General features: G+C 44.2%; 1 protein-coding gene across 6 annotated transcripts in view; it reads left to right on the top strand.

Annotated features, from left to right (window-relative positions):
- The window catches only part of LOC135915039 ((3R)-3-hydroxyacyl-CoA dehydrogenase-like), a 153,661-nt gene extending 140,951 nt beyond the window's left edge, over positions 1-12,710 (top strand). Inside the window, exons 2-6 of one of the 6 annotated variants that reach the window (XM_065448015.1) lie at positions 267-328; positions 5,008-5,190; positions 7,233-7,438; positions 10,582-10,739; positions 11,703-12,710. In XM_065448015.1, coding sequence (XP_065304087.1) covers positions 5,016-5,190; positions 7,233-7,438; positions 10,582-10,739; positions 11,703-11,940 — 777 coding nt within the window. In that variant the 5' untranslated portion in view covers positions 267-328; positions 5,008-5,015 and the 3' untranslated portion in view covers positions 11,941-12,710. Of the gene's footprint in view, positions 1-266; positions 379-1,384; positions 1,492-5,004; positions 5,191-7,232; positions 7,439-10,581; positions 10,740-11,702 lie in introns of those variants that run through there. The other 5 variants (XM_065448016.1, XM_070531690.1, XM_070531689.1 and 2 more) reach the window with 5 other exon arrangements.
- The last annotated feature ends 353 nt before the right edge of the window (positions 12,711-13,063 follow it).

Below are 13,063 nucleotides of genomic sequence, written 5' to 3'. Positions count from 1 at the left end.
GCGCTCGTACAGGACGTAAATTGGTGCCATGACAGTGCTTGCTTACGACCACGTTTTCATAATCTACGATTGTGCTCCTTAGAACTAGAAATCTCTCTTGAAGGGGGTAATGCTCTTCGAAGTTTGCCGCGCAGGCACTGTGGCTAGCACAGTGGCCTATTGTTCTGCCAACTCCTGCAAGATAAGGATAGCGTTTTACTACTGACTGTTCTTAGGGTGATAGCAGGCAGTGCACTAACGCCGTCCTTTTCTTTTTCTCCTCACAGGCAATACAAAATTTTCTGCTCGGCGGCACCGTACGAAACAGAGGTGTGGCAAGACGAGTCAGGTAATCGGCAGCGGTGCTCCTGTTCTGTGTTCATATCAAGATCTATTAGGGCAAGTATTCGAGCTTTCAGTGTTTTTGTGTTCATTACGTGCTCTAGGTGCTTTCACTTACGCCTTGGTGGTCATCCCCCCGTGCCGTTAGAGGTACACGTGCATTGCATAGCTGTCGTTTGTGTTCTATCACTGCTGTTGTTGCCTGCATGCAATCTGTGTCTTACGTGAAAAGTGGTATCAATGCCTCGCATTGTGGTTCTGTAGCCCTTGCTTGGATTCTATTGATACTTCATTATACATGTTGAAATATGGCGGAATCACATTGAGTTCTTTTGGGAATTCATGGTAGTTTTCGTGGGCTGCCAGTGGAGCGCATTGTTTAGCGAGTGGCTTTTAGGAAACGGCTCATGTCGAGGCGGAAATGCGCTTCTTGCTTAATTGAACTAACCCACAGGCAAGCTGCAGTATGCGGGAAGATACGGGCAGCTTTCGGAAAGCGCAAATTCAGACCAGCACTTCGGCAGCGAAAAGTATAGCGAAAAGAAAAGAATAACAATGCGCCTGTTTCAAAACAGTTATTTGAGGCTGGCTATCTAGGTACCACCGCATGTCGCCAATCACTTGTGGGTAATTAGGGAAACACATGCGGCAAATAAGATGTCGCTCGAGAAATCACGGTTATTCAACAGTACGGAACATTTCCAACTTTTGTAATTCCAGATGTCCAAAAGTTGAAGAAATGTTCGACTGCATTTGGGGTGCTGTATACCATCACTTGAGTGTTCGGTACTTGCGACATTTATCATTCACATTGGTGAAGTGTGGTTGCCTAATCATAACAACTTTACGTGCATCTTAATGGGGCAATCCGAGTGGGAGCCCAAGCTAGAGGTTCGTCTCGAGGCCACAAACGTTGTTATCCTGACCAAAGACGAAACACGGCAGTAACGCCTTGCGGGACTGTCATGACCGCCAGAAGAAGCCCGCAAGTGTAGGCAAGTGACTTGACCTTGGCCTATGTAAACAGTAGCAATGCCGTCAGCGGGGCTATGGAGATAAAAACCCAGAACCTCTGCAACGTTGAAACCTAGTACCTCTGCCGCTCTGCGAGGTCAAGAAGGATCAGTGCGTGAGCTTTTGCCTGGTTTCAAAACGTACATAGCCATCGCGGTAAGTAAATGCGCTGTATATTCTGCTGACGTTGTTGTGTTGCCGCGAGCTAATAGGACCACTTAACCGCTTTGGAAACTGTACTTTGCAGCCATTTCTTTCGCTTGTCGCGCCCGCAAGGAATTCGTGTCAAGCGTGCTCCAAGGAGGCTGAAAGAAACACGTAACTTACACGAAGCAAAGTCTCCGAGATCGGCTACCGCCAGCTAAACGACCGCTTTCTATTTACTGCGGCGAGTTCGCGATGCTGCAGCTGTAGCTGTAATTCCTTGTGATATGCTGGCACGTACCTACTCTGGGGCATCGGCCAAGAATCGGGAAGGTCAAAGTAATGTGCACAATACGAGGTCAAAATTTTATAATTGGTAAGTTAGAATCCGAAGATAGAAATTGTAGACCCTGAATGATTTTATGAAAATGAAAAGTCTGGTATAACCATAAAAAATAAAACAATTCTAATTCAATTTGGGTGAAAGAAAAGAAGGCTTAAAATGTTGTATTTAGAGTTTACATCTCATTGATACTAAAAGAAAATCTTGGATGACAGCTCTAACGTACCCGTCACTGTGCCCAATTGTAGAGGAACTCAATGATAGTAACAGTCAAATATAATCGAACAAGGCGGAGTGGTGTTTCCAAGGTTCGTTTGCTTAAGCTAATAAATCGTCGACAAGAAATTACAACAAATTTTCTTTGGTCTAATCTTCCCTATCAGTGAGGCTGCCAGACCATCCTGCATAAAAGAAAATTAAAAAAAGTTATGCAAGAGCTAAGTGTTTAAATTCGAGAAATTTGTTATATAGATAGTACAGAGAATTCTTGCTGCATCATTTGCCTCAAAATCTTGCAGCTATGACCAAGGATGATGTGGGGAGAATTTTAATGGATGGGCCAACTATTGACATCTTCGCCAATTAAATGGATATTAGGTAAATGTTGAGGTACTAAGGATTAACACGCTCGCAGAACCCGAGATTCATTAGGTGCCGTGAGTGAAGTACAGGACAAAGAATCGTTTACAATGGCTACATAATCTATTGATGGGCCTAATTTACGAATGGTCAGTACACTACCGCTAAAATTTTGCAAGAAAGGTCGGTACAAAGTGTGGAAGCCATGGGGGAAATTACCAATCGAGAATAAGGCTGAATATACCAATGCAATGTTTTTCTTCTATGCGTGACATCAGTCGCTATGACCACGTTTTTTGTGATTTCGTTAAATAATGCTGTAGCTAGCATATAACATTCGTTAAGATAGATGTTTTGCCTTACATGGAAAGATATCGTCAAATTGTACCTGAAAATAAATTTTCCCGTCCCAAATGACCTTTATCTCTTTGAATCTAATGTTCAACGGATCAAAAAGAGCACATAGTACAGAAACCGAGTTACAAGAGAAGGAATTCTTGCTTATAGATGCAAAGTAGTATTAGATACATATTTAGGCAGTCCTAAATGAAGTCTTAACCCTCTATTGCCTGCTGTTACAGAAGAGCAAGGGGGCGAAGCTTATGGGCAGGCGCCTCAGAGTGTAACATGTGCCTGAATTCCAGGACAGGGCGAACATGCATACGGTAAATTGACAAGAAGGTGGACCTCATCATCTTTGATCGGTGGTTGCTCAGTCTACGTAATAACCCCACAGCTCGAACGCCCTTTTCTGCAATGTAATCTATCTGTGTACGCCGTGAAAGGGAACTTTGATATATAACGCCAAGATACTTGACAGTATCTGCTTGTGGAATTATATCGAGCAGATACGAAAAAGATATACGCTTGTATGTACTGGATCTCTTAGAGGAAATACGTGGGATGAAGACTTATTCTCGTTTAGAGCCAGACGAAAAGAATTTAGCCAATCTTCTATGCAGCCTTTGCAATCTTCTAAGCAACCTTTGCAAATTTTCCTAAAGTGCGTGAATGTTCTTTGCCGATGACAAGAATGCTGGGTCATCCGCCTACACGTAAATATGCACGTCCTCATGGGATGGAGCTCAGAAAAAAAATTAACTAACACCGGAGATCGCAGTGCCCCCCTGTGGTGGATCTTCTTTCGCCTGCTTATATGGACTCGATGAAAAGCCGTTGTAAAAGGAATACAATTGTCTGCCACTTCAAAATTGCGTTATCCACGCTTGTAAATGTTTAGGAAAGTTAAGTTCTCGCAGCCAGCTTACCAATATTCCGTGGTGAACACTATCGTATGTGTTGGAGATATCAAGCGTAACCAATGCCGCATACTGGACTTGGCAACGTGCAAGACGTATACGACTTCCCAGGTCAATATGCGCCTGCCATATTAAGCACCCCGGCCTGAATCCAATTTGACATTAGCTAGGAAAGGTTATCTTATTAATAATATTTATAACGCGAACATGTAAGGCTCTTTCTATCATTTCTGTAAAATTTGGTGTTAGAGAAATTAGCCTGGCGTTGTCTAAAGTATAACCCTCTCCCGCTTTTTTAGGTAACGGTACAATCTTTGCAATTGTCCATTTTGGTGGAATTCAAGCTCCTCTGAAAGAGTAATTTATGATGGTTAGTAGATCTTCTTGTGACTGTTTATGCGACGCTGGAGCAGCAGTCGGAATTTCGCTCAAGAGATTTAACAATTTTTCCACAAATATCTCTGTAAAATCCTCATTAATAGGGAAAATCAACGTAAGGGTAGGAATAGTGGAAGAAAGCGATGCTCCAGCTCTGTAGCAATAACTTCCAATGACGCCGTCATGTCTTGTGGGGATAAAACTAGATGACACTAGAATATACGTTATTGTGACTCGAGGTCGAAGACGAGAGACGGACTCTTGAAGCAGACGAAGAGGAAACGAAAAGCTTTATACAGTATGGGTATATAGCAGGTAATAGCACATAAGTAGCGGTGCCGAAGAGGTCACCAGGCCGAGGGGGCGGCTGGTGCACCAACAAAGCCAACGAAGCTTCTCATGATACGATTAATAAAAAATCGGGCCCCTCGGTTAACCCCCTTTCTTTTCGTTATTACATAACGAGGGTCTCGAATCCGGCAACATTGATGCCTTCAGGTAGCATGTGGGGGTTTAGTGACCAGTCCCCTTCCCCCCAAAGATCACGTACTCGTGACACCTGCGGCAGACAGGATGTTCCACATCCACCGCCAAGGTTTATGAGTGGTGCCGCTGGCCAGAACTCCCAAGGTTAGTTCTAGTAGTAACACATAAATACCCCAAAAAGTGGATGGGTAAAACGGCGAACCGGTAACTCAATGAGTTAGAACACCGCAGGCGTAATGCGAAGACGTAGAATCGTTCCCCACCTGCGGCAAGTTGTTTTTTCATCCACTTTCATTGCCATTAATTTAGCATTTCTTTAATCCGGTTAGTAAGCACAAGTAATTAGCCTATGTTGTCCCTGGTGTCTTCGTTTGTTGGCTCCTGATCTGCAAGGTGACATCTATCCACACGGCAGTACAAAAGGACAGTGCACGTCTGTCTGTCAAGTTCTAATTTACCGCGGTGATTGGACCTGCGCAGCAGCTGTCTCAATGGACGCGGCTCCTCGGGCAGTGGACATGTTCCGTGGACGTCTGGCGCTCGTGACTGGCGGCGGCAGCGGCATCGGGCAGGCTGTGTGCCGCCTGCTGGCCCAAAGAGGAGCCCGCGTCGTGGTGGGAGATGTCAACCTGGAGGCAGCCAACGCCACGGTTGCGTTGCTTCAAGGTTAGCGAAGTTTCACCGCATTGTATATCGAAATATACAGAGTCGTTAACAACGCACTGGTTCATTGGCGACAGCTCAGATTCATGCGATCTGCATTACTAATTCAAATGTGAGGCAATGGCTCATCCTCCAGATTTGTTTTCCAAATTAATCAGCCCAACGAACTGATCTATCAAGAGGTGGAACCCTTGGACAAAGTTCAGTTCAGTTCAGTTTAACGTCCTTAAAGACCCCCGGAGGGGATATTACATAAGGGGTGGGTTTAACATAAGTTCCACATTTGGTACACTTCATTAGTTATATTCAAAGTGATCAATCAGACGCTGTAGGAATTGAGACAGGCAAGTGATGCTAACAATGTCAGCAGGAAGGCCGTTCCAGTCTTTAGCTGCTCGAGGAATGAACGAGGCGGAAGAATGAGTGGTTCGGGCACGCGGGCGTGCGACTTGCTGCGGATGACTGGTGCAGTGAGAGATGCGCGCCGCAGGAACGATGTATGGCGCATGCCGAAGGGTGCTGAAAAAGAACTTGCGATAGAGCTCAAGACTAGCAATGCGTCGGCGATTAGATAGTAGTGTTAGTCCGGATTGTGTTTCAAGTGCGGAAATACTGACATCATATGAATATTGTGAGTGAATGAACCTAGTAGCGCGGTTCTGAACAGTTTCATGTGAGATGATAAGATATGTTTGGTGCGGGCTCCAGATGGCAGATGCATATTCAAGTTTTGCCCGAACAAGGGACTTGTAGGCAAGCAGTTTTACGTTTTGAGGTGCCTGGCGGAGATTACGTTTTAAATAACCTAGTGTTTTATTAGCAGATGATATGATGTTAGAAATATGTTTATGCCAAGACAGATCATTGCATACAGTGACACCTAGGTATTTATAGGACTATGCTAGTTCGAGAGGCATGCTTCTAATTTGGTAGGGAAATACCAGGGGATTACTGCTACGAATGAAAGACATAACTTTACATTTTTGTACATTAAGTTTCATTAACCAATCATCACATCATGTTAGCATGTTGGCGAGGTCTTTCTGCAGGGCTGTTTGATTGCAGGTGTTACGTACAGTTCGATAAATGACACAATCATCGGCGAACATTCGGATATTACAGGACACATGTGAAGGTAAGTCATTAATATATATTAAAGATAATAGAGGGCCAAGAACCAATCCTTGAGGGATCGGTCGATCGGTCGATCCACTATATAGCAACCTATATAGTGGCCAGTAAAGCGGCAACTCGATTCCAAATTGGCAACGACGTCGACGAACGCGTATTCACAGCTTTAGGCCCAGTGTGCACGAAGGCACATCCCCAGTATCAGTTCTATCATTGAAACTGTGTAGTAGTGTTTTCCGGGGTGTTTCGCGCTATTGGGCTATATTGTGCAGAATTTAAATGTGTCGCTGTTGTGAGGCCAATACAGCGAGAACAATGAGATTCTTCAGTTCTCGTCTAGGTCTCTCCCTTTCTCTTTAGAACCTTTAACATGCCTTCGGTCATACAATGACATACCAAATTCTTACAATATTATTGATGCGTTACTGCTTTTGGATGCAAGTGTAGGCTGCAGACCTTTCAGTAAGTGGAAATTCAGGATTTTAATTTTCACAGTGTCAATAGAATACTGAGTACCTCCTTTGTAAAATATTGTTGAGTGTTTGAGTTAGCACCACTGTTCTGAAAGAAGAGACCGTGAAACTTCGGCAATATGAACAGAGAAAGAAAAGAGTGAATTTGTGCGCGAACACATTGCGTTGCTCTTGAAATGCTTCGTTGACGTATACAGTCAGCTGGTGCTGAAATAGGCTGCTGAAATATTAAAACGGCTTTTCTTTCTTAATATTTGTCAGGTTTTGTCAAGTTGACATTCTATTGACAAGAAACATCGTGACGGCTGTTTTTGTGTCAGAGGTGTGAGCGTTAAAAAAGCCGCATTTATAGGTAGTCTCTTGCGGTGTCCAGTTCCATGCTATGCTTCTCACCATTAGCCCAGTGACTCGCAGTATCGCCGTTTCTCCATCTCTCTTTAGAGCTGTCAGGGGGTGCTGAACATCGGGCCCTTCACATTGACGTTGGCTGTCCTCGGTCAGTGAGCAAAGCATTTGAGAGCTTCGAAGGGGACAGGGGAGAGCAAGTGTCCATTGTCGTCCACTGTGCCGGTATACTGCTGCCCCCTAAGTCATTCCTGGACGTCGACGTAGATGAATTCGACCGAATCACTCGAGTGAACCTTCGGGTAAGATCATTTGGCGACCAATGCTTTTGATTCATCTAGCGATTCTTCAATGACTCGTTTCCTTATGCCCACTATGACAAAAAACATCTGTGCTACTAAGTGGTTCCCGATAACCTACATTCTGTCGAGCAAAAGCGCTGAAGTGACCTATGTGAACTACTGAAACCGCTAGTCATTTATCGCAACACCACTCAAAGATGGAAAATTGATCCGAGCTTTCTTTTACAATTCTCTCACGTGTGCGTCTGCTACGTTCACGTATGTATGCGCGCAGCACGCGTAGAGATTATCGCGTCTCCACAATCGCAGTGGCGTGCAAGTCCTGCGTATTCGGGACAGCATCAATGTTCGCTCCGCGGCGACGATCAACCCATACTATTAGAACGAAATTGCTGCAGCGCCGCAAGCTTGTCGGCATCTGCCGAAGAAATCCCCCTTAGGCACCCACCGGTATAGGTGCGGGTTCCTGCAAGCTTCAAGCATACTTCCTATATGTGGAACTAAAAGATATCTGCCCATGCGGACCTTTCAAACCTAATTAACAAAACCTTCAATGACATGGATAATTGTGGGGAGTAATGTGCAGAAGCAGCAGAATGGGCTGTGATGGACGCCATACGGGAGGTCTCCGGACTAATATTGAACACCTGGGGATCTTGAAAGCGCTCTTAAATCTAAGTGCACTGGTATTCTCGCATTTCTCCCCCAACGAAATGCGGGCGCCACTTCGTGCTCGACGGCGGCACAGCATATCTGCTGAGTCACCACGGCGTGTAACAATGAACTCTAGCGTTTATATTTGTACACTCGCAGCATCGTCCTGAGCTGAAGAGAGTTACTTGCACGTGTTGCAAAATGCTTAAACACATAACTGCACCAAATATTCGTAACCACTTCGAGTCTAGTAACTTCTGTTTTATTAATCAACATCTGGTATCGAAAATATTTTTCGTGCGATTCACAATTTCTGGAATTCATCACTGACTTGCACTTTAGAACGAATAATTACCTTCAAACTGATTGCATCTTTCTTGACTATACTCGAAAGCATTTCTTCGCGTTGCTCACTGCCGCCTCATCACTGAGCTATAATTTCTTAGAATAGACTCACAAACGCTGTCTTGACTTTGCAACTTTCTATCCCTTCGCAAAGAGTTCGTAGTTATTAATTTTGCTTCATCGTTTTCTGTTATCACATCCTGTGTACCGCCTTCTAACATTTGGTGGTGTACCTTCTAACATTTCCTCTTGCGTGCGACTATTTGCTAGTGTCTGCATCGTATCAAAACTATACTATCGAAAGTCATGATGACCACCTCATCCTCCAAAAAGACCTTAACCTTGTTTATACCTGGTGTGGTAACTTACTAATGCCGCTGATCACAACTAAGTGCAAAACAATATCCTTTACTCCTAAACAGTCCCTTTCGAACTTCACATATTCTATCAACAACCTTTCACTGCCTCGTGCGGTGTCATAAAGGTACTTAGGCTTGCATGTTATATCCAACCTATCATGGATGTCACATTTCGCTAACATATGTGCTACAGCGCCACAAAAACTGGGCCACTTACGTCGAAATTTGCGTCATCGCTCAGCTCATACACGCAAGTTGGCATATGTGACCCTCGTCCACCCAAAGCTTGTATTTCCTTCATCCATCTGGTCGCCTCACCAAGAGTACTTAATTTCAATGCTGGAAGCCGTACAAAATAGAGCCGCTCGGTCCATTTCATGTAAATAAGACCGCCATTCCTGTATAAGCAAAATTAAGCTAGACATTCCTCTCCAAGCGTTAAGTAACCGACGTCCTGTTGCTCTTTTATGCTTAATACTCAAATATATTCATAGCGTAACGCCATCCCCACTGCCACTTGACAAACCATTACGCACATCCAGGCGCCTTCATAATCCCCTCAGCATCAAATGCCTATTTGGTAAAACTAAAGCTATCATTTCTTCGGCTTTGCAAGTCATTGCCCTTTGGAATGATCTTCCAGATATCCCTGTTTCAATCACTAACCGCGAACTTTGATGTTCCAGATATCCCTGTTTCAATCACTAACCGCGAACTTTTCCGCGAGCATTTGTATGCTCATTTTGTGAAGTAAAAATGCATAATGATGTCTTTTATTGTCCTGCTTACTTTTACTTTTCTTTGTTCTTGTTGATCATGTATACTGTCGTATAATCTCCCATAACTCAATGCTCCGACCTGAGCATGTGATGCGTCTATGAATAAAAAAACAAAGGTGTACGTTAGCCTAATTCGTGCTGGCTACTATAGTCAGTTCTTGGGCGCAATTTTTGCGTCGTATTTAGCTTAGCCGGCATTATTTATTCTTTCCCAACAGCAGAGCTGGCATTCTCAGTTTTTCTCAATTTTCTCTGTCTCCGCGCTTGCTATGGTGTTGGAAATCGTGAGTTAAGCGTGCCAAATAAACGCAAAATCTAGGGTAAATGCCGTACAGCTTGAACTATTGATTAATTTCGACCACCTGGTGTTCTTCAACGTGCACCCAAGTCTAAGTAAGCGCACGATCGTTTTTTGCATTCTGATGCCATTGAAATGTGGTCCCCGAAACCAAGGAAACAAACCTACGACTTCATGCTCAGTAGCCGACCGTCATATAATCCCTGAACTGCCGTGGGTGCCACGGTGTCTCTTACTGTTGCCGACTCTTACCTAACCTCAACCCAGCCTAACGCTTAGAGGCTATGGCGTTCTGCTGCTGAGCACGATCGAGTTGCTGAGTTGGATTCCTGACCACGGCGACTACCTTCTGATAGGAACGGGTTGCAAAAACACTTGTGCCTGACGTATGCTGAATGCATGCTGAAGTTCTCCATTTGGTCAAAATTAACGTGGATGCCTCAACTATGGTTTCTCTAATCGTTTTGCGTGGGTTTCAGACGTTGAAGTCGATAATCAAGCAATGAATATGATGCTCGAACGTAGTCGCTGGCAATTAGTACGACAGTTACATCGCACTGTTCTCTCTCTCATCGTGTCCTCCATTTCGATGCTGTTTCGACCCACTCCTCCGGTCCCGTTTACAAAGGTTTCCTATACATGCGACCTGCTCTCAGTGGTACTGTGCTGAAAACGGTGGTGGTCCTGTGTTGTTTCGTTTAATCACAGGGTACCTTCTTGGTCACGCAAGCAGCGGCCCGCTGCATGCTACGGCAAAAGGTGACCGACGGCAGCATCGTGAACATGTCCAGCGTCGCAGCCAGGGTTACCCTACCGGGCGCTGCGGCGTACTCTGCCACCAAGGCAGCCGTCACGAACTTCACCAGGTATAACGGGTCGAATTCGGGCAAATGTGAAGCATATAGAAAGTGAGTTGAATCTTTCTTTAGGTCGCATTGTCCCCCGTACCAGCATTGACAGAGCCGCATGATTGACTTGCTGTATGGAGTGAGTACACGGGATACTGAAAGCAAGAAAGACGTGCACAAACCCCTTTGTACGACTCCATCTTGATAGGGACTAGCACAAAGCAGTTGAGGCGGCCCTCAAATTCCACTTCCTCTAAACTTCCCTAAAATGCTTATATTAGCGCCATCACGTACATAATGATTGGGTGGAGCCTGTGATATGTACATATATATATATATATATATATATATATATATATATATATATATATATATATATATATATATATATATATATATATATATATATATACATATATATATATATATATATATATATATATATATATATATATATATATATATATATATATATATATGTATGTATATCACATTTAATGTATATATGTACATTTACATTTTGTACTTTGTATGTACATACAAAGTACATTTTCTAGTTTCTGTAGTACGAAAGCGAGGGAAACAAGTGCATTAAAAGGTCACGCCCTCCAGACAAAAACAGATAACGCAAGCACATGCCACAGTAAGCAGCGTACTTAAAAGAAGCCATTGGTATATTGATATGCAAAGTGCAGGTATAAGTAAAAAAAAAAGTTTTAAAGATTGGCGGAGAAGGTGATATATGTGCCAGTGAATGAAGTATTGTAGGTTGAACATAGCATATTTTTCTTTTGCGGCAAGGTAAACCGTGAGAGAACAAGGTATATACGAACCCGAAGTCAACGTCTCGACAAGGGAACTTGTCTTACTCGGGGCAAAGACACGATTTCTTGTGGTTCCATCATGATCTCCGGAAACTAAACATTCATAGCGTAGTCACCGCTTCCATGATTTGATTTCATCTTGCCTCTGCATTATCAGATCAGCAGCGGTGGACCTTGCCGGTAGCGGAATCCGCATCAATGCCGTGGCGCCGTGCATGACGGAAACGCCCATGGTCAAGGCGTTCGGCGAGGCGCAGCGTTCGAAGATCTCCTCCGGCATCCCGATGGGCCGGATGGCGATGCCCGACGAAGTCGCCGCAGTGGTCGCTTTCCTCTGCGGCCCCGACAGCGCGTTCGTCACAGGTACCACCGTCGACGCCAGCGGTGGCGTCTAGAGATGCCACAAGTGAATTGGGAATTACCACTGCTAGCTAAATGTTGGACAGAGATCTTCGACGCTTTTTTTAAAGATGGCGCTACCAAGCAGCGAGGTGAAGGCGTACTACCGACATCGGAAACAACTTACACCCGTGGAAATCACAAATATCATTTTCCCTTGATGCATTTTCTGCAAGTGACCCGTCCATTTCTCTGCATTTCTTTTTTGTTTTTAATGTGGTTGTATTCCTGGCCTACTTCTCCTGCTTTCGTGTTATCTTTCTTTATAACCTCTATCGACTTGCTGTGAGCGCACCGCAGAGGTGCATGTCTGATTGACATAAGTGAGAACACGCTATATTCTAGCTGACAACGAACGTTAATGTTTTACGTTAAGTTCATTCGAATTCAGGTATAGTGAAACCCAATATACAGTGACAGCGGGACAACAGCAGCCGTGGTGGGGAGGCCACGTTTAGTAAAGTTTTCTTTGTGGTATCCGATGGTGAAGGCGCTGTGGTCTGAGGTGGCGCTGTGTGCAGCGTGAGTGTAATAATGCGATTTGCATTCTTAGCCTTCTACCTGAACTACACTTCAAAAAAGTGTCTTCAGCTATACGGTGTGTCGCTACCATACTTGAATGCTAATTGCATTAACGTCGATAGTCATCGTGAGATGACTATCGACTGATGATGAATTTTTTTCTGTTTTACTAGCCTTGTTTCTTCTAATTGCAAAGACAATATGTTACTGCTTCAAGTAATAAACATACCAGGGTTAGTCAGCACTTTCGTTCACCCTTCTCCCTGTGCCACTTTGTATTTCTGCTTTTGCTAGCTTATTCATGAGCAAAACAACTACACATTTAAGCCTCATTCCTTGATGACCTTTCAACACGTCGAAACTTGAAGTACACGCCGGTCATTCTCAGCTTATTGTCGAGAAGGTGCAGATACCAATGCAATGCTGTTTCTGAAACCGAAAGTCTTACCGAGTTTTCGCCCCCTTTGGCATTAAGTTGCTCCCATGCCGATAATCGTCATCGGTTTTGGCGTGCAGCCTTTTCCAAATAATCTTAGCCTCTAGGGGCGTAAGTTTTTGTTAGTCCTTCCAGTACTGAGTCACCCTCGTGGAATTTCT

This window comes from Dermacentor albipictus, chromosome 1 (genome assembly GCF_038994185.2).
Source record: "Dermacentor albipictus isolate Rhodes 1998 colony chromosome 1, USDA_Dalb.pri_finalv2, whole genome shotgun sequence".
Lineage (NCBI taxonomy): Eukaryota > Metazoa > Arthropoda > Arachnida > Ixodida > Ixodidae > Dermacentor > Dermacentor albipictus.
This window is presented reverse-complemented; position numbering and strand designations above follow the sequence as displayed.